Source organism: Pan paniscus, chromosome 13 (assembly GCF_029289425.2).
Source record: "Pan paniscus chromosome 13, NHGRI_mPanPan1-v2.0_pri, whole genome shotgun sequence".
In the NCBI taxonomy this organism is placed as follows: Eukaryota; Metazoa; Chordata; class Mammalia; order Primates; family Hominidae; genus Pan; species Pan paniscus.
Window position 1 is genome coordinate 56,789,391 of NC_073262.2, and position 23,110 is coordinate 56,812,500.

Genomic DNA, 23,110 nt, shown 5'->3' on the forward strand with positions numbered 1-23,110 from the left:
TTTCAGTCTGATAAGAACTTAAATTTTATTGTATACAACAACTCTGGACTGTTACTCCTCCCTTCACAGTTTATGTTTTTGATGCCAGAATTGATAACATTTTTATTATGTATCCTTTGATAATTTATTTTTGCTATGGTTGTTGTTTTGCATTTTAATGCCCATACTAGGAATAAAATTGCATTACACACCTTACACACACATCATTAAAATCCTAGAGTACTCTGAAAATGTTGTTTTACTTATACCATTAGGTTTTGTGCTTTTGTATGTTATTGTTGCAATTTAAATATTAATAACTCCCATTAAGATTCCTGTAAGGCAGGTCTAGTGATGTTATACTCCCTTAGCTTTTGTTTGTCTACAAAAGTTCTTATTTCCCCATGACTCTGAAAAGACAGTTTTACTGGATAAAGTATTCCTCATTCACAGTTTTCTTTTTTCTTCAGCACTTTGAATATATTATTCAAATTTCTCTTGGCCTGTAGGGTTTCTTCTAAGAAATATGTTGACCGTTCTATTGCCATTCATTTGTGTGAAATGTTTGTCTTGTTTCTTGCTACTCTCAGAATAGTTTCTTTGCTTTTGATAGTTTGATTATTATGTATCTTGTTGTAGTCCTCTCTGGGTTGAATTTGATTGAGCTCTGTGCTTCCCCTACCTGGGAGTTTACATCTATCCTTAGGTTAGGGAAGTCTTCAACCATTATTTCTCTAAATATGATTTCTGGCTGCTCTTCTCTTTCTTCTCCTCCTGCAACTGTTATTATGCAAAGACTTGTTCTAGTGAAGGTGTCTGAATTTTTAAGAGGCTTTCTTTATTGTTTTTTATTCTTTTGTCTTTTTGCTCCTCTGACTGTATTATTTCAAATTGTCTGTTTTCCACTCACTGATCCTTTGATTTGTTTGTTCTATTCCGCTGTTTGAGCTTTCTGTTGAGTTTTTCAGTTCTGGTGTATTTTTTATCTCTAGGATTTCTATCTGATTCTTTTTTATTGATTCTATTTCTTTGTCAAACTAATCATTTTTGTGTATTGTTTTCCAAACTTTATTACGTTTTTCATCCATATATTCTTGTACTTTACTGAGCTTTTTAAATGAGCATTATTTTGATTTCTTTTTCAGTCATTTCAATGATATTTATTTCTTTTGGATTTACTATTGTAGCTTTATTGTACATTTGGAGATGTTATGACTCCCTAATTCCTCATAATTCTTGTTTCCTTGCATTGTTGTCTGTACATTTGTGGAGACTTCCCTCTCTTTTGTTTTTAAGTTTTTTTTTTTTTTTTTTTTTTTTTTGTCAGGGATAGATCTTAACTATTTAATATAGCCTGTGATTCTGGAATGGCAATCTGGTAATAACCCTGGCCTGGTAGAGCTTGCTGTCAGTTTTCCAGTTGGCTTGGCTACTACTTTAGCTGTGATGTCAGGTGGAGCTTCTGGTTGGGCTCTACTATCAAGCATAGCTTCTGTCTCAGGACTGCAGTGTCCTCTGGTCAGGCTGGTCACAGCATATATTACCTGGCTGGGCAATTCTGCTCTTTGCAATCTGCAGTTGGGCAGGGCTGCAGGCTGGGCTTTGAGTTAGGTGCAGCTGCTACTTGGAGGGACAAATAGGACCAGAGTCTATGCTCATTAGAACTGGAAGACTGAGAATAGTTTTCCTGTTAGGTTGAAGCCATGGGGTGAGCTTTTGGCTAAGTTGAGTGGCTGTTTGACTTTCCAGGTCAAACCAGTGTAGCCCGTTTATTTCTCTGGAATGTATGGAGGTAGAAGTCTCCCTGGCTCAGCAAGGTCATTGGGTGGGCTTTCGTGCTGAGTGGAGCTACTGCATAACTTCCCAGGTCAAATCAGTTTAGCCTTTGTGCTTTTTGTAAAATATACACAGGTGGGAGTCTTCCTGTCTTGGTCAATCCAAGGGCATGGACACTAGCTGCCTAGGGACCCAAGGTAAGTTAAACTTCCCACCATATTTTTGAAGGCAACTAGGTCAGTTTTTTAAGTGCACTGAGAAGTTGACTTGTAACTCTAATCTGGTGCCACAACTGGCAGGAAAACAGAGCAACCACCAAGATTCATGCGCTAGTCACTATGACCTGCACTTCCTTCCTTTGTTTCTGTCTGAGTCTGAGTATTCTTGCCATTCTGTTTTCCCTAGTGTTCTCCATGAGGTGAATTTAGCATGGACTTCCTGGAAAGAATCTTGGAATTCTAGGGAAGCTGGAAGACTGCCTGTCATTTTCTTCTTCCTTTGTAGAAACTATGGGTCAGGAAAATCCTCTCTGTCTGGTATTGTGCCGACTTGGGGAAGGGAATAAAGTGGTTTAGTTGAACTAAGACCATTCTTCTTACCCTTCTAATTCAGATTTAATTCTGTTCTATGGAACATATGGATGTTTCAGACATATTTCCAAGTATTGGAATTTTCAGAAGGTTATTGTGGTCTGTGGAAAGTTGCTAGGTGAACTTTCTGTTGGGGGTGGGGAAGTGGAACTTGAGACTTTCTATTTTGCTGTCTTGCTGATGCCACTATTTATTTAGTCTTTTGTATCAGTATTAATGTATATACAATAGCATACTGACATTTTGATTGGAATTGTGTTGAATTTGTAGATCAAGTTGGGAGTAATTTATTCCACAGTGTTGTCTTCTAATCCATGAAAACACTATTTCTAAATTTATTTGGATGTTTGATTTGTTTTATCTGAATTTTGTAGTCTAACATATATAGATTTTGTACATATTATGTAACATTTACACCTAAATGTTTAATTTTTTGGTGCTATTGTAAATTTAATTGTTAAATATTAAGAGTACATTTACTAAATGTTTATTGCCATATTTTGAGTTTTGTGTATTGTGACTTTGCTATAGTCACAATACTATAGCACCAAATACACAATACTATAGCACTATTTGCTATAGTCATTTATTGGTTTCGGGAATTTTTTTTTTCTATTGTAGATACATTGTGATTTTCTTCATAGACAATATGTCATGTGCAAGTAATGACAATTTTGTTTCTTTCTTTCCAATCCATTAAACTGATCTTTCTTTTTCTTGCCTTATTGGTCATCCAGTACAATGTTGACTAGAAGTGGTAGGAGAGGAATTCCTTGCCTTGATTCCAATCTTGTGGAGGAAACCTTCTAGTCTTTTAATGTTCATTTTGTTGGTTTAGGTTTTTGTAAACATTTTTATTGAAGTCGAGGAATTTCTACAATAGTAATTCTTGATTTCTATTGTCTGAAAGATTTTATGGTGAATTGCTGTTGGATTTTGAAATTTTATGCATTAGTTAATAAGTTAATATGCAAATTTTTTTGGCCTGCTTATGTGGTGGATTTCATTCATGTTTCAAATGTTGAATCGGCCATACATACCTAGATTAAATGTGTGCTACATGTTTATTTATTATATTTTTTTGTTATGGATAGATTGAAATAATCTTTTTTATTATAAATAAATTTAAGTAATCTAGGATAAAAAATAGCTTCAATTTTTATTCAAATTGGGTTTAGATTGCTGTTTTAGTACCATTTTGTCGAGGATTTCTGTGTCTATCTTCATAAGAGGTATTGGTCTATAATTTTTCTTTTTGTACTATTTTTTCTGGTTTGGTATTAAGGTAATGCTGGCATCATAAAATATTTTAGGAAGTATTTCCTCTGCTTCTTCTTTCTGGAAAAATTGTGAGGAATTGGTATTCTTTTTTCTTAACTATTTGGTAGAATTCACCAATGAAACTACTGGGCCTGGTGCTTTCTTTGTTGGAAGTATAATTATTGATTCAACTTCTACAACAGGTATAGGATTATTCAGGTTATGTATTTATCCTTGTGTATTTTGATAGTTTTGTGTGTTTTGATAGTTTTGTGTGTTTTGATAGTTTGTGTATTTCAAGAAGTTTTTTTCATTGTAACTAAGTTATAAACTTGATAGATGTAGCCTTGTTCATACTATTTCTTTATTGTCCTTTTGATGTTTATAACATCAGTAGAACTAATGATTTTCTCAAACTACAGATCTAAGTAGTGCAAGAAACACTAACAGGATAAATACTAAAAGTGTACATTTAGTCACTTCATATTCAAACTGCGGAAAACTAAAGACAAATTGAAAATCTTGAAGGCATCCAGGGGTTGGGGGTAAATGAAAAGGTAACCTCACCTGTACAGGAACGTGGATAAGAAATACAGCAACTTTCTCAATGCTAACTATGTGAACAAGAAGAGAATGGAATGGATTATTGAAGTATAGAAGGAAAAATGAATAATTTCATATCTAATGAAATTATCTTTCAAAACTGAAGAAGTAATAAACATTTTTAAACAAAAAACTGAAGGAAGTTTTTTCTAGCAGACTTGTCCATAAGAAATTTTGTAATCTATAGAAACTTCTGAGATCAAGGAACTTGGAAATGGGACTATGGTGAACAGAAACACAGAGATGCATAGGTATGCTACCATGATGTCAGCATTGAGAAAGTATTTTTTTGTTCATGTGGACATTGTGTGTATTTCTATAAAGTTATATGTAAAACTGTTCAAGTAATGTTTCCTTGTTGATGCTACTATTATGGTTCAGTCTAGGCTGACCCTCAAATATTTGCAGGATGGGGATCAAGATGACAAAATAGACACTCCTAGTATTTGTCTAAATATTTCCTATTCATAAAATCAATAGAAAATTATTAAATATATATTAGACCCTTTAAAAAAGGCACACTGAATAACATGGCTACACACTCAATAACATGGCTAAAATTAGAATGAATGATAATATCTTGCCCTGTGAAAGGTGTGTGGAGCAGCTGGAACTCTGACACATTTCAAGTGAAAAAGTGCCTTAGAGAACGGTTTGTCATTTCTTATAAAGTTAAGAAATGTACTACCATTTAATCCAGAATATGACTATTGATACTCTCAAAATATAGATGACTCTTAAAAAACATTATGCCAAGGGAAGGGAATCAGGCACAAAAGGCTGTATAATTCTATGTGTACAAATGCGAGAAGAAAAAAATATAACTTATAGTGACAAAAGGCATATATCAGCAGGTCTGAGAATTTGCGTGGGCTTCACACAGAAGGAGCACAAGGATTCCTTTAGAGTACAATGCATATTTTCTACATTTTAATTGGAGCAGTGTTTACATGGGTATATACATTTGTCTAAACTCATTGAACTGCAAACAAAAAATATTTTCTATCTTATTGCATTTGAATAATACTTTAAATAAAGGTAGTTTGAAAAAATGTTTCTTAACTAAGAGGGCCAAGAATTAGCATTAAATTAGTGACAGATCTGGGTTTTATATTTTCCCCTACGTTGCTTGAAGGTGCACATAAATAGAATCTACATCATTTTATTTTAAAAGAGATTTAATCATCCAGATGAGACCAATCTGGTTTCCATGGATGATAAGGAAGCTGTATATCTGTTATATAGATGTGATTAAAAAAAGAAATTAAAAAGAGAGAGACATGTCCTTAGGTTTCTAGCCAGAAGGAATATGTTCATAGTCTTTGAACAATGGATTCAGAATTTGAATCGAGTATATTTCCTATTTTGTATTAAATTGACTTACTCTGATGTAGCAATGTTTGCTGTTTTATATTTTGTTATAGATCTGCGTACAACAAATAATATTGCAAATAAAGCCAGTATTAAGTGGACTTCATTTCCTACAGAAATAATTATAGTTATTAAAAAATGACTTCTTTTCATTAGATGAAATATTTTGATTTTTTGATGCCTAGACCACCTGTTTTCTATTCTAACCAAGAAAAGTCATGGAATTAGAAAGTAGTAAAATATATACACTATTCTTGTAATATTACATACCTCTCACTTGTAGGGAAAGTTTAATTATTTTTAATAGGTATGGATTCTATGATTTAATATGAAAAATAATCAGTTTGGTATTAGAGACATTTTAAATCAATGACCATGAGGTTAAGTTAAATCGATTAAGAATATATTGTGCTCTGAAAATTCTTCAATGAAATGTGATACCCTTAAATTAATTTTTAATGTATACCATAGTTTTGATTAGATGAGATTCTGAATTGAGTTTTAGGTTGCTGTAGAACAAATAATGAAAGTAACTACATCAAAAGGAATACTACATAAGCCTTTCTGGAGAGATTTTGAACATTTAGTGGTAAATATTAATAACAAACTGAGGGTAGGCTGCCTGGGTTTCATTAGAATGTCACTTAGTAACTGGGAAAGCTTGGAAGATGAGTGAGTGCAAGGGGCTTTCTCTTTTGTCACACTGAGATGATTATAAATAATGCCCATCCCATAGACTTGTTATGTAGCTTAAATGAGTTAATATATGGAACATTTTAGAACAGTGCCTAGCACATGAGCACAGCATAAGTGTTACCTCTTTCGTTATTGTATATGTTGGATGGGAACACAATTGGCCATTGAAATTTTCTAGTGGTACTAGAGAGAAAGGATATCAGAGAAGAAAATGAAAACTTGTGGTAAGTGAAGTAGAGCTATGGAATATGTTAATATTTAGGCTAAGATGCAAGAAATAAAGGTAAAGGTTTTGACAGTTTTCTTACTAGCATACTCCAAGAATCACAAATAGAGGCAGGCAAATAGTAGTCAACAAATACTTGTTGAATTGAATGGAATTAATCTTTCCCAAAACTTAATGTTCAGTTATATCTGAATAGTTATAATTAAATGTGTAATTTACATAAAAATAGAACTTGGAACTATTTACTGAAAGGCTACTGCAAACTTAAAAGGAAATTATGAATTAGATAATCTGCATGTACAAAAATGCAAAAAAGTGGAGCAAAGAGGTGACAATAAGTCATTCTCATTAGATGGGAAAAAATAGAAAGGGATGGAAAAACTCTAAGGAAAAAGATTTTTTATCAATCTTAATGAATTAACTGTTAAACTTGACGAAGTTTGGTTTCATCTTGCCGGTTTCCTTTTTTGTAATGTGAATCACTAAAAGATGACCAGTAAGAATGGAGGTTGGTAAATAACTACAGGAAAACTAAATTTTATAACTCCGCTTTGGACCCCCACTCATAGCTTGCTTTAAAGTCCCAGGAAAAAAATCTTTTTATAAGAGTAGAATGCCTTCATTTAATGACCTCAGATTCTTTCTTACAAGGGATACAATCTACCTTCTGTAATACCTCAGCCTGGGGATCCATGACTGTTTTTCAGTGGGCGAATATCCATTCAGGAGGGAGCACATGAGGTCTGTTAATAGCCAAAACAATAGTAAGTTGCTACTATCATGTGGTTCTCTTTAGTTGGGTGTGGTTACTCAAGACACAAAGCCAATTTATTGCATCACTCTCCCTTCCCTGCTCTTTCATCAATCTACTTTTTCCCAAGACCACATAATTTTACTTTTGGAATTATCATAAATGATTGCTAAAATCATGGAGATGAATTTGCAAGACTGAATTGCAAGGTAAACTCAACTTTATTTTGTAATTAAAGGACAGCTAGGGTAAAAAAAAAAATACTGGTGCCAAACAATTCTATATTCAAAACATGTTTGTGCATTAGAAATGAATTAATGGGCCAGGCGCAGTTGCTCACGCCTGTAATCCCAGCAGTTTGGAAGGCCGAGGCGGGCAGATCACGAGGTCAGGGGATGGAGACCATCCTGGCTAACATGGTGAAACCCCGTCTCTACTAAAAATACAAAAAATCAGCTGGGCGTGGTGGTGGGCGCCGGTAGTCCCAGCCACCACGGAGGCTGAGGCAGGAGAATGGCTTGAACCCAGGAGGCGGAGCTTGCTGTTAGCCGAGATCGCGCCATTGCACTGCAGCCCGGACGACAGAGCGAGACTCCGTCTCAAAAAAAACAAAAAACAAAAAACAAAAAAAAAAAAAAAAGAAAAGAAAGAAATAAATTAAAGACTGGTAAATCCACAGTCTTGAGATTTTGTGATTTTCTAATTCTGTAAGATGTATATGTATGTGGTTTTTGAAGAATGCAAGGTAATGTGGGCTTAACATGCAATGCATGTACCAATGGAGGTTGACTTTTTTTAATTCACTTGGGGGTCTCCCATATGGGAGTGCATGAAATACCACAGTACATGGGAAAAAAAGAGGCCAGAGTGAAGAAATAGTGATATGAGTCAAAAAAAACAGTATCTGAGGGATAATGATAATGTTTTTATTATGCTGCAATGGAATAAGAACCCATATTTGATCAATAAGCAATCTTAAAGGTCATTTCTAAAAGAATACTCAGCTGCACTTTAAAAGATAATTTTTAATTGCTATTTTTACGTCTCTGGACTATAAAATTTAAAAAAAGATTCAAATTAGTTTAGTGATGCAGGGAGAAAATATTAAATAACCGAAAATTTAACAATATAATGATATATATTAGAGTTTACCCTCCCCAGTAGCATGAATAAAGAGCCACTAAGCATAAATTGCAATGGTACCTAATGGGTAGTATTAACCCATAATCTAAATAAATATTAAAGCTGTTTTAAAAAGTGACCACTGATATGTATTTCTGTAGAGATCTTAACTGATTTCTAGACGTTGGAAGCCTACTGTGCCATAATAAACTACTTTTTTCTTGCTTGAATAAATTCACACTAAACATTCCTCAGAAGGTTCATAGTTATCCTGAAAGTCAAACATTATTGCAGAATCTTCAGAAATAAATTAAAACCACATTGATTTTGCTTAAAGTAGTACAGGATTTAAACTAGCAGTGTTTATATGTAAGGAAAATTAAGTACCTCCATAAGTAGTTGTGAAGAGGTGAAGAGGAAATATCAAATATTATAAAACAAAAAAAGGAGTGTCAATAAAGATATTTTAGACCTTCTAAAAATATAGGAAGAAGTTTGGGTATGTGTGTGTAGATATGGATATATATGGTCATACATATAGTCATATATATATCCATATCCACACACACATTGTGTGGATATGGATATATGTGTATATGTGCATATATGTATATGGATATATATATCCATATACACACACAGAAACTTTTAGATTTGCATATATTTCTGCATACATATGCAGAAATATAAACCTGCATGCATATATGTATATGCATAAATATATGATATGTTTATTACATATAATCAGGTAAAATGTTAAGGATTTTAAGAGGAAACTATAAATAGGGCAAGTTTATTACTTATCCTTAGAGCACTGTGTTATTTCATATTGGTTTACAATTCTATGATGTAATCTTAACTTTTCTACAAAAGTAAGTACACACGATATGCCCTTGACCTTATGATGTAACCAAAATTATTTTATTAAAGCAAGGCTTACATAAAAAAGGCCAGGGTATGTTTGACAATGTTCTATATAGGTCTGATGAGTTGTAAGAAAGAGTATGTTCATTTAAAGATGTACCTACTGGTAATTTAGTTTTGTGTTGATGTTTATAACAGCAATTAAGTTTTGGAACTAGCATATTTCTTTGGCTTACTCAGTAAACACTTATTAAATAAGTGTTTACTTATTGTTTGGAATTTTTTAGTTCCTAGAATATTTAAATACTTGAAAAAGGATCAGGAATAGTATATGGCCAATTTCTTAATTTTTAATGGCATGCTTGCATTATTTAGTTAGCACATTCAATTTAATTATTTTGATTATTAAAGTAGGTTTTCCTTTTTATGGTGTATTATTAGTATCCTGGTTCTTTTTATTAGTATTAACTAACAGAAAATGTCCAGAGGCAATGAAAAACGCAAAACCCAGTGTAAATTAATAATGAACAGCAAGATTTATAATGACTGTGAGTAAATACAAAGATCAGCAGCTGGTTTATACAGATGGTCAATAAAATGTTGGAATGCCCAAAACATAAACATAAGGGGTGATGGTAGGAGGCAGGTAGTGATTAGATATGTGATCACTGAGGTTAACTGTTAGTTTTGGTAGAACACTGAGCTTTTTTTTCTTCCACTAGAAATTTCCTTCATGAAAAACATTATCAAAATGCTCCAATTCAAATTACAATGCCTCTTACAGCATGTACACATCAGTTTATTTTGATAGCCTGAAATGGCTGCTAGAGCATCTGAAAAATATCTGATTTAAAAATCAAGTAATCATTTAGGTCATAAGACATTTAGGTCCATTATTTGACAGCTAAATTGAATAATTGATATAATTTCATATTTCTGAATTTAGTGGTAAAATATGTGGGCTTCCTCTCAGAATTACATCTAGTCATTTGGAAATGCAAATCTTACAAATATTTATTAGCCTTATTTTATTGTTTTTTTTTAGCATCACAGAGATCAGTGATATTTTAACCCTACCTCAAGCAATATATTCTGATTAATATATAAAATTAAACAATCAAATTGTACTTTTAGGATTCCACTATATGTGCCTCACCATCCTAAACTACCTTTTATGGTTTTTGTATCCCCGCCATCCCAATTACCACACACACCAGAGTACACGCATAGATACAGTACCTTAGCAAACCATATTCTATGAAAACTGACAAAGTGATTATCAGGAAAGAAAGCAAAGCATGCTGGTCATTTGAACTTTATCCCTATTTTGGCCCTCAGAAATGTCATGCAGTTAATTTTTTCTTCTTCTTGATATTGTGCCAGTAATAATAATCAGTAAGAAAGTCAACCCCATGCACAGCATGAATAGGTGAGTACTAAAATAAAATAATACCTATATAACAATCAATGCAATGTAACAGCGAAATGTCTTGAGACATGTAAAAATGTGTGTTATCATCACTTTACCTATAGCAATTTTCAAAGTATGGGGTTTGCAACCCAGGAAATGTGGAAGATGCTTCACTGAAGTGGAAAAAATGAAACACTATTTTATTTTATTTTAATATCCTTATATATTATATATAATACGTAAAGATACACGTCATCTTTATATTTATCTTTATATTTTACCTTTTAATTTTCTATTTTTGAGTTAAAGTGATACCTATGTTAATTCCCAACAAACATGATTCATTACAAATTCATACTCAAACATTTTTAATTGATTAATGAACATGGGGCCTGTTGCGAGAGGACTGTTAATGTACTCCTCCATGAGATCTCCTGATCATCAATTTTCCAATCATGTTCTTTGCAGTTCCCTTACCAGCTGGCGAACCTGTTAGCTACTGCTCACTGGTTAGTTCAGGTTCCTACCTCAAGCCATCTCTCCCTTCACACAGTGCTCAGTCAAATTTCCCCTCTAAATTTCTGCCTGATGGAATGATTTCCTTTCACTCACTGACTTGCAGGACCATGCATCAGTAGGGTTATAAAGAAGCAACTGCTAGCAGTTGCTAGCATATCGGTGAATTCTTATTTAATCTAAGCTTGCAATTTTTCTTCCTTTATTAACTGGTCATAAGGTACTCCCTGTGAAATTATAGTTGTGGTTGAGAGAGCCAACCTTAGCAACCCCACAGAGAAGAACTATGGAAATAAATGCCTTGACCTCATTCATCTTCTGTCTCCTAATACTCCATCATTGCCTTACCAACCAGGAGTCAAAGGAAAGGGACCCTGGCTGGTATGGACATAGAGGTCAGCAACCCGAAGCACGGAGCTGGAGATGGTGCAGTCAGGCCTGTGGAGCCAAATAAATAGCATTCAGCACAACCGCCCTCAACAAAGTTTCACAGTCCAGCATTAGATTTAATTTTATAAATTAAAATACTTTAGAGTATTTGAGGTGATCCATTTTTCGGTTCACACTTAGTCCAGTATTATTTTATTGATAATTCGTAATTGCAAATTTTGTGAAAGATATATATATTTTTTACTTCCAAAAAGGACTTGTTAGAGCCTCCTAATACTTGCCTCATGCTTTCTGTGACTAAATTAATGTTTGGAGCTCTGTTAGATATTTTATGAAGGTTTATAATAAATAAAATGTTACATCCAGAAATTATTTTAAAAATATATGTCCACTTCCTAACTAGATGCATAGTCAATGAATGCAGTACTCTTTTCTTTATGACAAAAGTGAGTATATTTTTCAAACATGATGAATCCAGATATGTGATGATATACTGCATGCTGCTCAAAGCTTACTATTTTCTATCTGTGGAATAACTCACAATGAATATTGGATTATGTAAAGAGCTTCTGTAAAATGGCCCTTGTTTTACTTGAGATGTCCTCTTCCAAAGGGCTTCTCAAAACATCCGGCAGCCAGATTGGTGCTTTTGTTTCCAAAGAATTCATGGTTGTTTCAAAAAAAATTTTTTTTGGCAAAATGGGAAGAATGGGGAAGATAAGGATATTTCCTGTATAAAGCTGAAACTAAGGCCATTACTGGAGCTATTGCAAGATAAGGGCCTTTTAAATATTTTTTATTGAGGAAGCTCATTCTTAATACATAAGAAAATAATTTCATATTTCAGCATAATTTTATTATCTTAGTGAACACTTTAAAAGTTGGGTCAATGGTTTCTAGGAAACATTTGTGACTGTAACATGTGCCAAACAACCTCTTATTGTATATAAGAAGCGTATGAGCTTAATGTGTATTAGTAGAATATATTATAAGGATGATTGTGAAAGGAGTGGTAAACATTTTTATAGTAATATAGGAGTGTGCTTTTTCCTAAAAAGGAAACAAGGACCTTGCTACTTATTTTTTCTCAGCTACTAAATATTTTCCTTATCTGTAAATTGTAATGAATTTCCTGTGAGGAACTTATATCCTAGAACAAATCGTATTTCTTTATAGGTGCTCCTCTGCCCGCTTCTCATCTTATGTCCATTAAGAAACTGTCTTTCCATGGAACTCTGATCCTTTCTTTTTCATTCCCCAACATCTACTGACTCCACTTTGTACCTGTCACTATAAAAGCCAGATTATATTCATTTTCACTGAAGCCAGATTTTTCATTAATACGTAGCTAAAATTACCCTAGTGGGTGTATTAGTCAGGGTTCTTTAGAAGGACAGCATTAATAGGATAGATGCATATATAAAAAGGGAGTTTATTAAGGAATATTGATTCACGTGATCAGAAGGTGAAGTCCCACAATAGGCTGTCTGCAAGCTGAGGAGCAAGGAAGCCAGTCCGAGTCCCAAAACCTCAAAAGTAGGGAAGCCTTCAGTCTGTGGCCAAAGGCCTGAGAGCCTCTTGCAAACCAGTGATGTAAGTCCAAGAGCCCAAAAGCTGAAGAGCCTGGAGTACCATGTTCGAGGGCAGAAAGCATCCAGTACAGGAGAAAGATGAAGGCTAGAAGACTCAGCCAGTATAGTCCTTCCACATTTCTCTGCCTGCTTTTACCTAACCACGCTGGCAGCTGATTAAATTGTGCCTGCCCAGATTGAGGGTGGGTCTGCCTTTCCCAGTCCACGGATTCAAAGGTTAATCTCCTTTGGCCACACCCTCACAGACACACCCAGGAACAATAATTTGCATCCTTCATCCAAACAAATCAAGTTGACACTCAATATTAACCATCATAGTAGGTAATGTACTGATTTAGAAAATATAGATAATGCAAACGAAAGATGTAAAAGGCCCTTTAATTGAATGAACCACTGCTAATCTTCATTGCTGATATATGCATATACTTCATTTAACTTTTGTTTTTCCAAAAATAGGCTTATTTTATAACATTGTTTTATAATCCTTTTTTTTTTACTTAGTATAACATGAACATCTCCCACATCATTAAATATTATTCTATGCATCATTTTAATCACTGCATAGTTTTCTTATATGAATGCAACACAATTTTTACAGTACTGTATATAATATATTTGTGGGGGTGATGATATGTACACTTATAATGGGATCCATGCACAAACACACATGCATATACAAGCTACTTTAATCATGTATGCAGGGCTGGGCGCAGTAGCTCATGCCTGTAATTCCAGCACTTTGGGAGGCTGAGGCAGGTGGGTCACCTGAGGTCAGGAGTTCAAGACCAAGCTGGCCAACATGGTGAAACATGAAAAAATAACATGAAAAAATAAAAAAAAATTATCTGGGCGTGCTTGTGCATGCCTGTAATCCCAGCTACTTGGGAGACTAAGGCAGGAGAATTGCTTGAACCAGGGAGGCAGAGCTTGCAGTGGGCCAAGATCACGCCATGGCACTCCAGCCTGGGTGACAGAGCAAGACTCTGTCTCAAAAAAAAAAAAAAAAATCATGTATGCAGGTAAATCTTTGGACAAATCTATATATGTTTTAGAAATATTTTTAAAGGGAATTTGTGAGTCATAAGTTACAAGCTATGATTCACTTGCTTGTATAGAACAGTATGGGAAGGTGTGATGTGGGCATCCACTGTAGTGCCTATTGGCTTTGGCATATAACCTTCCATCTAAACTAAATGGTGAAATTATTTAAATATCTTATTTAGGAAGAGATTGTGAGCAAGAAGGCAGAATAAATGATCCATGATTGTACAGCAAATAGCTGACAATATTTAATAAGCCCCAGTTTGTGTTGAGGTATTGTTGAGACTCCTTTGTAGTAGTTATACAAAATATTATTTTTATTAAAAGTTACTATTGGGGCATTGAAATAAATTAATCATGGGCTTTTTAAATTTAAATGGTGATTTGCTAAATCTCTACTTATGATCTAATTTGTGATCTAATTAAACCCATTAAGTCCATAGTCTCCACACATTTTCATTGTGAGTTGCTATGATTAAAGATTTTTGAGCTTGTATTAACACATATCAATTTATTTATAATGTCTATACATATAGTAATCTCAACTCAATTCATCTAACTTTTTTTCAGTAACATAACAGACCATTTTATATATATATATCTGAGATGGGGAAAACCCACGTTAAAAACTTCTATTCTAATTACTTTTTCATCAGTCTTTTGATAATAGAACTAGATTGTCTACAAATTGCCTTCTACTTTAAAAAAATTATTCACTGATTGAATGGACAGTGGCAAGTGCTGGGATGAGCCAAAATTGATGCACAATGCTTTGGGGAGGCTCATAGACTAACGGAGAAATGAAATAATTATATTAATAAAAATAACACTGACAAGTATAACAAATAGACCCAAAATTCTAATGGTTTAGCAAAATAAAGTTGTTGTTTTGTTTTGTTTTTCATGTAAATTTTGCAATGGATATTTCTCATGAGCAAATGGCTCTCTTCCAAGCAGTGATTCAGACATCTAGGTTACTATTGGTAGTGTTGACTGCTGTTTTCCACACATGGCTTCCAAAGTTGCTACAGCAGGGGAAAGTACATGGAGAACCACACACGGGAAGTTTTTATGAGCCTGGCCTTGAATTGGCACATATCATTTCTATTCTCGGTTAAGGACCACACCTAACTGCAGGGCAGGCTGGAAAATGTTGCATAGCTATGTGTCCAAGAGGAACAACAACTACATTAGTTCAATAGTTAGAATCTGTGTGATAACATGCAAAAAATGGAATTGCAACATTATGAAAAGTATAATGGAATGATGTAAAAGAGCTATAAAATTATAAAAGAGAGTTATCTTACCTGAAAGTTGAAATTGGTCTTCAAAGATGAACAGGGATTATTTGAGTGATCAGAGGTTGAAGGAACTTTCTGGCAAAAGAAATATACAGAAAGTCAAAGAGATGAGAAAAGGAATAATTCTAATACAGGATGGTTCATTTTCAATTCACCCATTAAATTTCCACTACTTTTTCAAAAGGTATTTTCAGGCAAATTTACAAAGATGTATACATAAGGAAGAATATTAATTGCATTGCTCTTTATAATAGATGTGATTGAGACCAACATAAATATTCAAAGAAAAAGCATTGGTTAAATAAATGATGGTGTATCCAAACTTTGGAATATTTTGCACCCATTAGAAAATAAGTATGGATTCACATATTTATTTGGAAAGGTTTCCACAAATGTTTTTTAAATGATAAAAATTAGCATGTACAGGCTGCGCATGGTGGCTCACGCCTGTAATCCCGACAGTCTGGGAGGCCGAGGTGGAAAGATCACCTGAGGTCAGGAGTTCGAGACCCGCCTGGCCAACATGGCAAAACCCAGTGTCTAATAAAAATACAAAAATTAGCTGGTGACGGGCACCTGTAATTCCAACTACTGAAGAGGCTGAGGCACAAGAATCGCTTGAACCCAGGAGGTGGAGGTTGCAGTGAGCTGAGATCGCACCACTGCCCTCCAGCCTGGGTAACAGAGGGAGACTCCGTCTCGAAAAACAAACAAACAACAAATTGGCATGTAAAATAATGTTGAATGAAATTACAAAATTCAGCATATATGAATGGTCCTATTTTAAATACATATGTATGTTTATGTACAGATTATTGCTGACTGTTCATTCAAGCAGTAGTTTAATTGATTTTTCACTGTTTTTCTATAGTGGCTTCCTCCTTTGCTTTCTTCCTTCCTGCCTGCCTGCCTTCCTGCCTACCTTCATCCTTGTAAATGAGCATGCATTATTTTTATCATAAAAATAATATATTTTGAGTAAAAAAAAAATGTTGGTGATCAGTGTTCTCTTGTTTCTGTGGATAATCTCTCTTAGCTAGCTGATATAAAATGCTACCTTATTGATTATCTAATAGATGACACCCTTCTGAGAAGTAGTAGCTAATATATGCTAGACTTGATGCAGCCGGGGCTTGCTATTTACAACTTTCTACGTAAGAAATGAAAAACAAATCTTACTGTCAGATGTGTCAGATTTATAAAAGTTGTATATAGTTTATTTTCAAAGGGATGCTAAATGAATTGCTACTTGTCATACATTAAATAGAATAAATTTAGTTGTTTAATTTATAGGTTAACTATCATATTGATATGTGAAGTCTATTTTTGTTTCTAAGAGAAATGGGCCAAAGCAAGTGTATACTGAATCCCCTTATTTTATTAAGAATTAACCCTGAGCCATGTGTGATGGTGGGTTCTTGTAGTGTCAGCTACTCAAGGAGGCTAAGGAGGGAGGATCCCTTGAGCCCAGAAGTTCAAGGTTGTAGTGAGCTGTGACCGTGAAACTACACTTCAGTCTAGGTGACATAGAGAAAACCCCATCTCTTTTAAAACCATGAAAAAAGCAATTACTCAAATAATTATCCTTGATAAACTAGAGCCTTTGGACTGGCAAAAGAGCATGATCTGGGTAATGGTGAGTGGAGGGTAAAGTGGTTTTTGTGGTGAGGGGTGGTGGAAAAACCAGTATGGTTTTCTTATCTTCTGAGTCATCTATAAACAGATAATTGATTGACAAGACCAAAAGCATTGTTTTAGGGAAACTGATTTATTGGTAGCAGAGTATGAGTATTCAAATATGAGAGGGACTAAAAGTCAGTGTTTCTAATTTATTACAATTGTAAAATTGGAAGTAATGAAAGTGAAAGATCTACAATGCCAATGAAAAGAAAGATTTTAAAGGAAAATATACAGAAAGTAACAACTGAGTAGATCTAAGAATAGAAATACAATTTGAAAGATTTTTTTGACAAGCAAGGCATATGGGATATTATTTAGATTTTGATTCAATGTTATGCTTGTACCATTATTCATCACATATTACTATGTTCTCTAACAGAATAAAATTATTACTTTAAAATCAGTCAACTTGAAATGTTTTTTGTTGTTTGTTTTTGCTTCAAGCTTTTTCCTAGATATAGACTAGTTCATTTCTCTTTTTTCTAAGAGACACTGCCCATTAATAAAGGGGTAATTCTGCAAATAAGAAAATGTTCACAATGTAATATACATAAGCAAATAATGCAATTGATAAATAGTGTTCTTTTTGGTAGATTTATCAGTTGGTTTGTTTATAATATGATCATCTTCTTTAACATTGGGAATTCTAAGATTAAAATAAATGTAAATTAAAATTTTTCAGTAGGTTCTGTGTTAGAGAAAATGAAAGGTATAAAATGATTCTGGTTTTATAATATTTCTAAAAGCTTTATAATGTCATTTTGAGTCAAACTAATTATTTTTTTAAATAATTTCACTATATAATTAGGAAGAAAATAGCTCATAGCATAATAAATTAATCTCTTTTTGAAGTCTACGCCAGCTTTGGTATTTGAACATTTCATCCATATTCAAATCAACAATAAAAAAACCACATGTAGATTTGCTTGCCTTCTGCATTACATTTGCCTGTTAGAGTAGATAAATAGCACACATATTTAAATGACAAGTGTTTTTTTTTTTCCTCTGACTATGGGGAAGCATGATATTTTGTGAGTACATGAGTCTCTTTGTGTGTGTGCTATGTAAAGGAAATCAACAGGTGAGAAAAATGTATAGAAACTGATATTTAAAGGTGCTTAAGACCAGCGATAAGTCACAACACCCAACTGCTTATTCTTTCCCATTTGTTATTTATGCTATTTGAAGAATTAGAAAAGTGTTTTCTTCTGGTAAGATGCCTTCCTCCAGGTAAAAGCCAGAAAAAGTAAAAGGCTCGTTCCCCACTATAATTACTTAGCATTCTTTTTGCTTGAGCAAAGTGAAAAACACCAATAGGCCTGCTGATACACAGGCAAAACACACACACACACACGCACACACACACATTTTAAAAATGTCAAATATATATTCATTAGAAGCTGTAACAGAAAAATGTATTTAACTCTGGGGAGAAGACGCTTAACCTGATATTCTTTAAGTTGTTACCTATTCTCCACTAAGAAAATGAGAATAATTAGGAGAATGACTACATGTTGTTGCAAGTAGTCCTAGGTATACAGACACTGTTTATGACCATTTTAATTTCATTGATTATGATACCAAAACATGGCACAATTACTCCTGCTACCACTGACAAAACTATAACTTACATAATGTGAAAATAAAACTGTCACGCCTTTGAATATATTGCAAATATCAAATACTTCTGTGTGCTTTAAATTGACCTTCATAGCTTAAGGTGTTAGAGTTGGGCCCATGTCTTTTCCACAGAGCGAAATTTTAATCCTATCTGCTTCCTAGTCTTGGAAGCATTGTGTTGATTATGGTGACTTTCTCTGCAGCATGTCTTTTTATCAGTTTACAGACGGTGAAAGGGATCAGAACATGCATTCCCAAATATGCCGCTTTGTCATATGGGTTATTTTAAGCTGCAGGCTCTTTCTTAAGAAAGAGCACATGCAGGAAGCTGTTTCTGATCTCCCTGTTTCTGCCTAAAAGAAGGTCACAAAGTTTCCCATGATACAAATCCCCCCACCCCTTCCCACTGTATTAGAAAGCAAAAATTGTTCTCGTCACCAGAAGTTAGGAGTCAACACTGGAATGGACCTATGCAAACAAGCTCACTAAAATAACCCTAATCTCCTCATAGTTTTCCCCATATATTTCCCAGTTACAAACCCGCAGTTTACTGCCCCTAGCTCCCTACCTAAATCTCCTTTGTATTATCACTTACTGACAATTTATTATTCTTTGTTTAAAGTGATATATAAGCTTTTGGGCCTAAAAGATTCTTTGACCTTCATTTTCCTTCTGAAGACTCCTGTGTACACATAAAAATACATTTGTATGCTCTTCTCCTATTAATCTGTATTATGCCAGTTTAATTCTTATATCACCACAGAATGTAAGAGGATAAAGAAGGTTTTGTTCCCCTACAAAGATATTGTAAACAACTGTAAACAGGGAATTTCTTTCTTAATTTCCAAAAATTATTTTTAAAAATGTACCCCAAATTATTTAACCATTCAAAAGAATCACAAATTTTCAAAATGTTAAGAATCAGAATATTTTTTATACCAGGGAAAAAGTATCTCTTTTTTATGGAATTAAAGTTACAGTCCAAAATATGTTAAAAAATAAAAAAACCTAAACTGAATATTTATGGTTAATAGGAGCGCCCATGTCACCTGTTAGTGTTCTTATTTCAGAATTAGAAAGACTCACAAAGAAGCCACATATAAATTCATTTATTACTTTCTGTAGACTAAAAATTTTTTTTAATCTTACAAATGAAAGATACCTTAATGTCATTGTCTCACCGACATCACAAATTCATCCAAAGCCAAATCCAATAATGTCATCTGAGTTTAGGGATATTACATATACTAACACCTAAAGAAAATTATTTTTATTGGAATTTTATTTCTTAAATTTAGAAAAATATACCTTCTCATAAAATTTCTGCCATTGTTTCTATTTTTGCTTTTTAAAGTGAATGATAATCTTTGTAAACTTTATTTTCATGACAACTTTTTAAATAGTTTGAAATTGAATACATATTTTTTTCTACATTCAGTGTTTCCAGTTCTAACTATTTTTATATATGTGAGAGGATTTCAAGGCCAATCACTTTTTTTTACCCATATCTAAAGGTCCTTAGAGATGCCTATTCTCTTATATGGTTTGACTCATGCCATTACAAAGTCATCAACTGGATGGTCAACTGTGTATTCATGCTAATAATACCAGTTTTGCTGTTTTGTGACTATGATGGTTGGCTCAGAGCAAAATTTGCTGGATGTGTTCTATCCTAGTTTTTACCATATTCATACATTATTTTAGAATTTATATTTTTAATGAAATGTTCTAACTTAAAAATTATTTTCATATGCATTATAGTCCTTATTTTTTTTCAGTATTTCAAGGTATGCTGTGCCTAAATATGTGCCTTTTAATGTATATGGAAATTAAACTCAGTTAGATTAATGTGTTAGGAACTATAATATAGCAGAACATTGGAAGAGTCAAGACATTGGAAGAGTCAAGACCAGAACCACATTCCTTTCACTTTAACCTAATTTAATATCACTGTGAAGAGTAACTTCAGGATGCATTTGGGCCAACTGGCACTTTGTCTTATTACTATATATTAGCATGCATATAGGTATGTGTAGGCAACACACACACACACACACACACACACACACACACACACCCCTTGAAACATATACTTTAGATCTAGAAGGGACTTTAGTGTAGTGATAACTTGGGAGAAGTGGCGAGAAAATTAGCCTATATATCAAATCCTGCGTTCTCTTCATGAATATTCAAGCCCAGAATATTATTGTGAAGTTTCAATTATAGAGCACGTAGTATCCAAATTTCAACTTGACATTTGAAGTTATGTGTCACCACTATGAAGCTTCTTTTGACACAATTCAAAATGTTTTGACAAAGGAATTAAATTATTATGGGATTAAGGCTTATTAGTTTTGTTTGCCTTTATAAAGATGTAATGGCAGTAGATATGTGAAATATCAAAACATATAATTGGATGTGAAAATAAATTAATCTTAGTATTCTTTAAAGTTCTTTTATTTTGCATTATTTTGTCTGCCTAGTGTTCAACTTCAGTTTTCTCTAATAGTGTATGAAATATATGACAGAAGTTTTAAGATTGAGTATTTTGTACATTTAGAATTATTGTCTTAATGTTTAGTCATCATATAATTTATCTAAACTTGGAAGATAATACGCAGAATTGATGTTTTTCTTTAGCAGAGTGTGTGGTTTATAATCAGTACAATCTTGATCATTATATTATAAAACCTGTATGTAAATAATATGCTTCAGAATCTAATCAGACACACAAGTTTATTTATTCAGTTCATTATCTGTGTGTTTGTATGTATGTCTGTATCTCTGTATGTCTTACAGCTGTTATTTCAAGAAACCAAGAAGGGCCAGGAGAAATGGGAAAAGCTGTGTTGATTCCTAAAGATGACCAGGAGAAAATGAAAGAGCTGTTTAAAATCAATCAGTTTAACCTTATGGCCAGTGATTTGATTGCCCTTAATAGAAGTCTGCCAGATGTCAGATTAGAAGGGTAAGTTTGCATTTGTTATATAATCTTTTATATTCATAATCACCATATTTCAGAATCTCAGAACTTGAGCTAACTCAGATTATATCAATTCTAGCAATGTGTGGTTCTGAGTACCTATCACATAGCAGGAATTTATTGTGCATGCATATGCTGAAAAAGACGAACTATTTTCTTCCCTGGCAAAGCAAAATACGTTACTTGCAAAGATGCTGCAAAATACTCAGGCCAAACAGGTTTTTCTATGTGAGATGTTTTTTGTTGTTGTCATTTTGTTGTGCTTTCTTTATCGTACCAGATGCAGAGCAAATATGCTCTTTAGTAGATTACAGTCGTGTATTGCTTAACACTGCAGAAATGTTCTGGAAAATATGTCATTAGGCAATTTTGTCATTGTGTAAGCATCATAGGTGTACTTACACAAACCTATATGGTATAGACTACTACATTTCTAGGTTATATAATGTAGCCTATTGTTTCTAGGCTGTAACTCTGTACAGCATATTACTGTACTGAACACTAGAGATAAATGTAACATTATGTTAAGTATTTTTGTATCTAAACATAGAAAAGGTATAGTAAAAACACGGTGTAACAGATAAAAATTTGTATACTTGTATAGGTCATGTAACATGAATGGAGCTTGCAGGACTGAAAGTTGCTCTGGGTGAGTCAGTGAGTGTGTAGTGAATGTGAAGGCTTAGGGCATTACGCTACTTGTAGACTTTATAAACACTATACACTTAGGTTATACTAAATTTATTTTTAAAATTTCTTTCTTCAGTAATGAATTAACCTTACATTACTGTGATATTTTTACTTCATAAAGTCTTGAATTTTTTCACTTTTAAACTGTTTAGTATTAATACTTACCTTAAAACACAAGCATACTATACAGCTGTAAAAAATATTTTCTTTCTTTATATCCTTATTCTATTAGTTTTTTTCCGTTTTTAATGTAATTTTTAATTTTTTCTGTTAAAAACGAAGACGCAAACATACACATTAACCTAGGTCTATTCAGGGTCAGGATCATCAAAACATCACTAGGCAATAGGAATCTTTCTGATTCATTATAATCTTATGACACTCTCGTCATATATGTGATCTGTCATTGGGTAATGCATGGCTGTATTTGCCTTACTGCATAAAAAGGTCCATATACTTTGCTTATAAAAAGTATACCTGCATTGCTTTTCCAGCACAAAAATAGCTCGTTGTCTATATGACTCTTTCACCCTATAAAAGTGGTTTATTATGGTTTCCAGCAATTTATACTGCTGTTTATAATTAGAATGCTTAATTATCAGCTATGGAAGAAATATGCACTTGGAAATAATATTGCACAAAAAATGA

The 23,110-nt window shown here is 33.4% G+C and overlaps 1 protein-coding gene across 8 annotated transcripts in view; it reads left to right on the top strand.

The window, feature by feature from the left end:
- GALNT13 (polypeptide N-acetylgalactosaminyltransferase 13) overlaps positions 1–23,110 on the top strand; it is a 1,108,472-nt gene that overhangs the window by 775,833 nt on the left and 309,529 nt on the right. For all 8 annotated transcript variants that reach the window (XM_063595199.1, XM_055108593.2, XM_055108595.2 and 5 more), the window contains one exon: positions 21,589–21,757. In XM_063595199.1, coding sequence (XP_063451269.1) covers positions 21,589–21,757 — 169 coding nt within the window. The remainder of the gene's footprint in view (positions 1–21,588; positions 21,758–23,110) is intronic.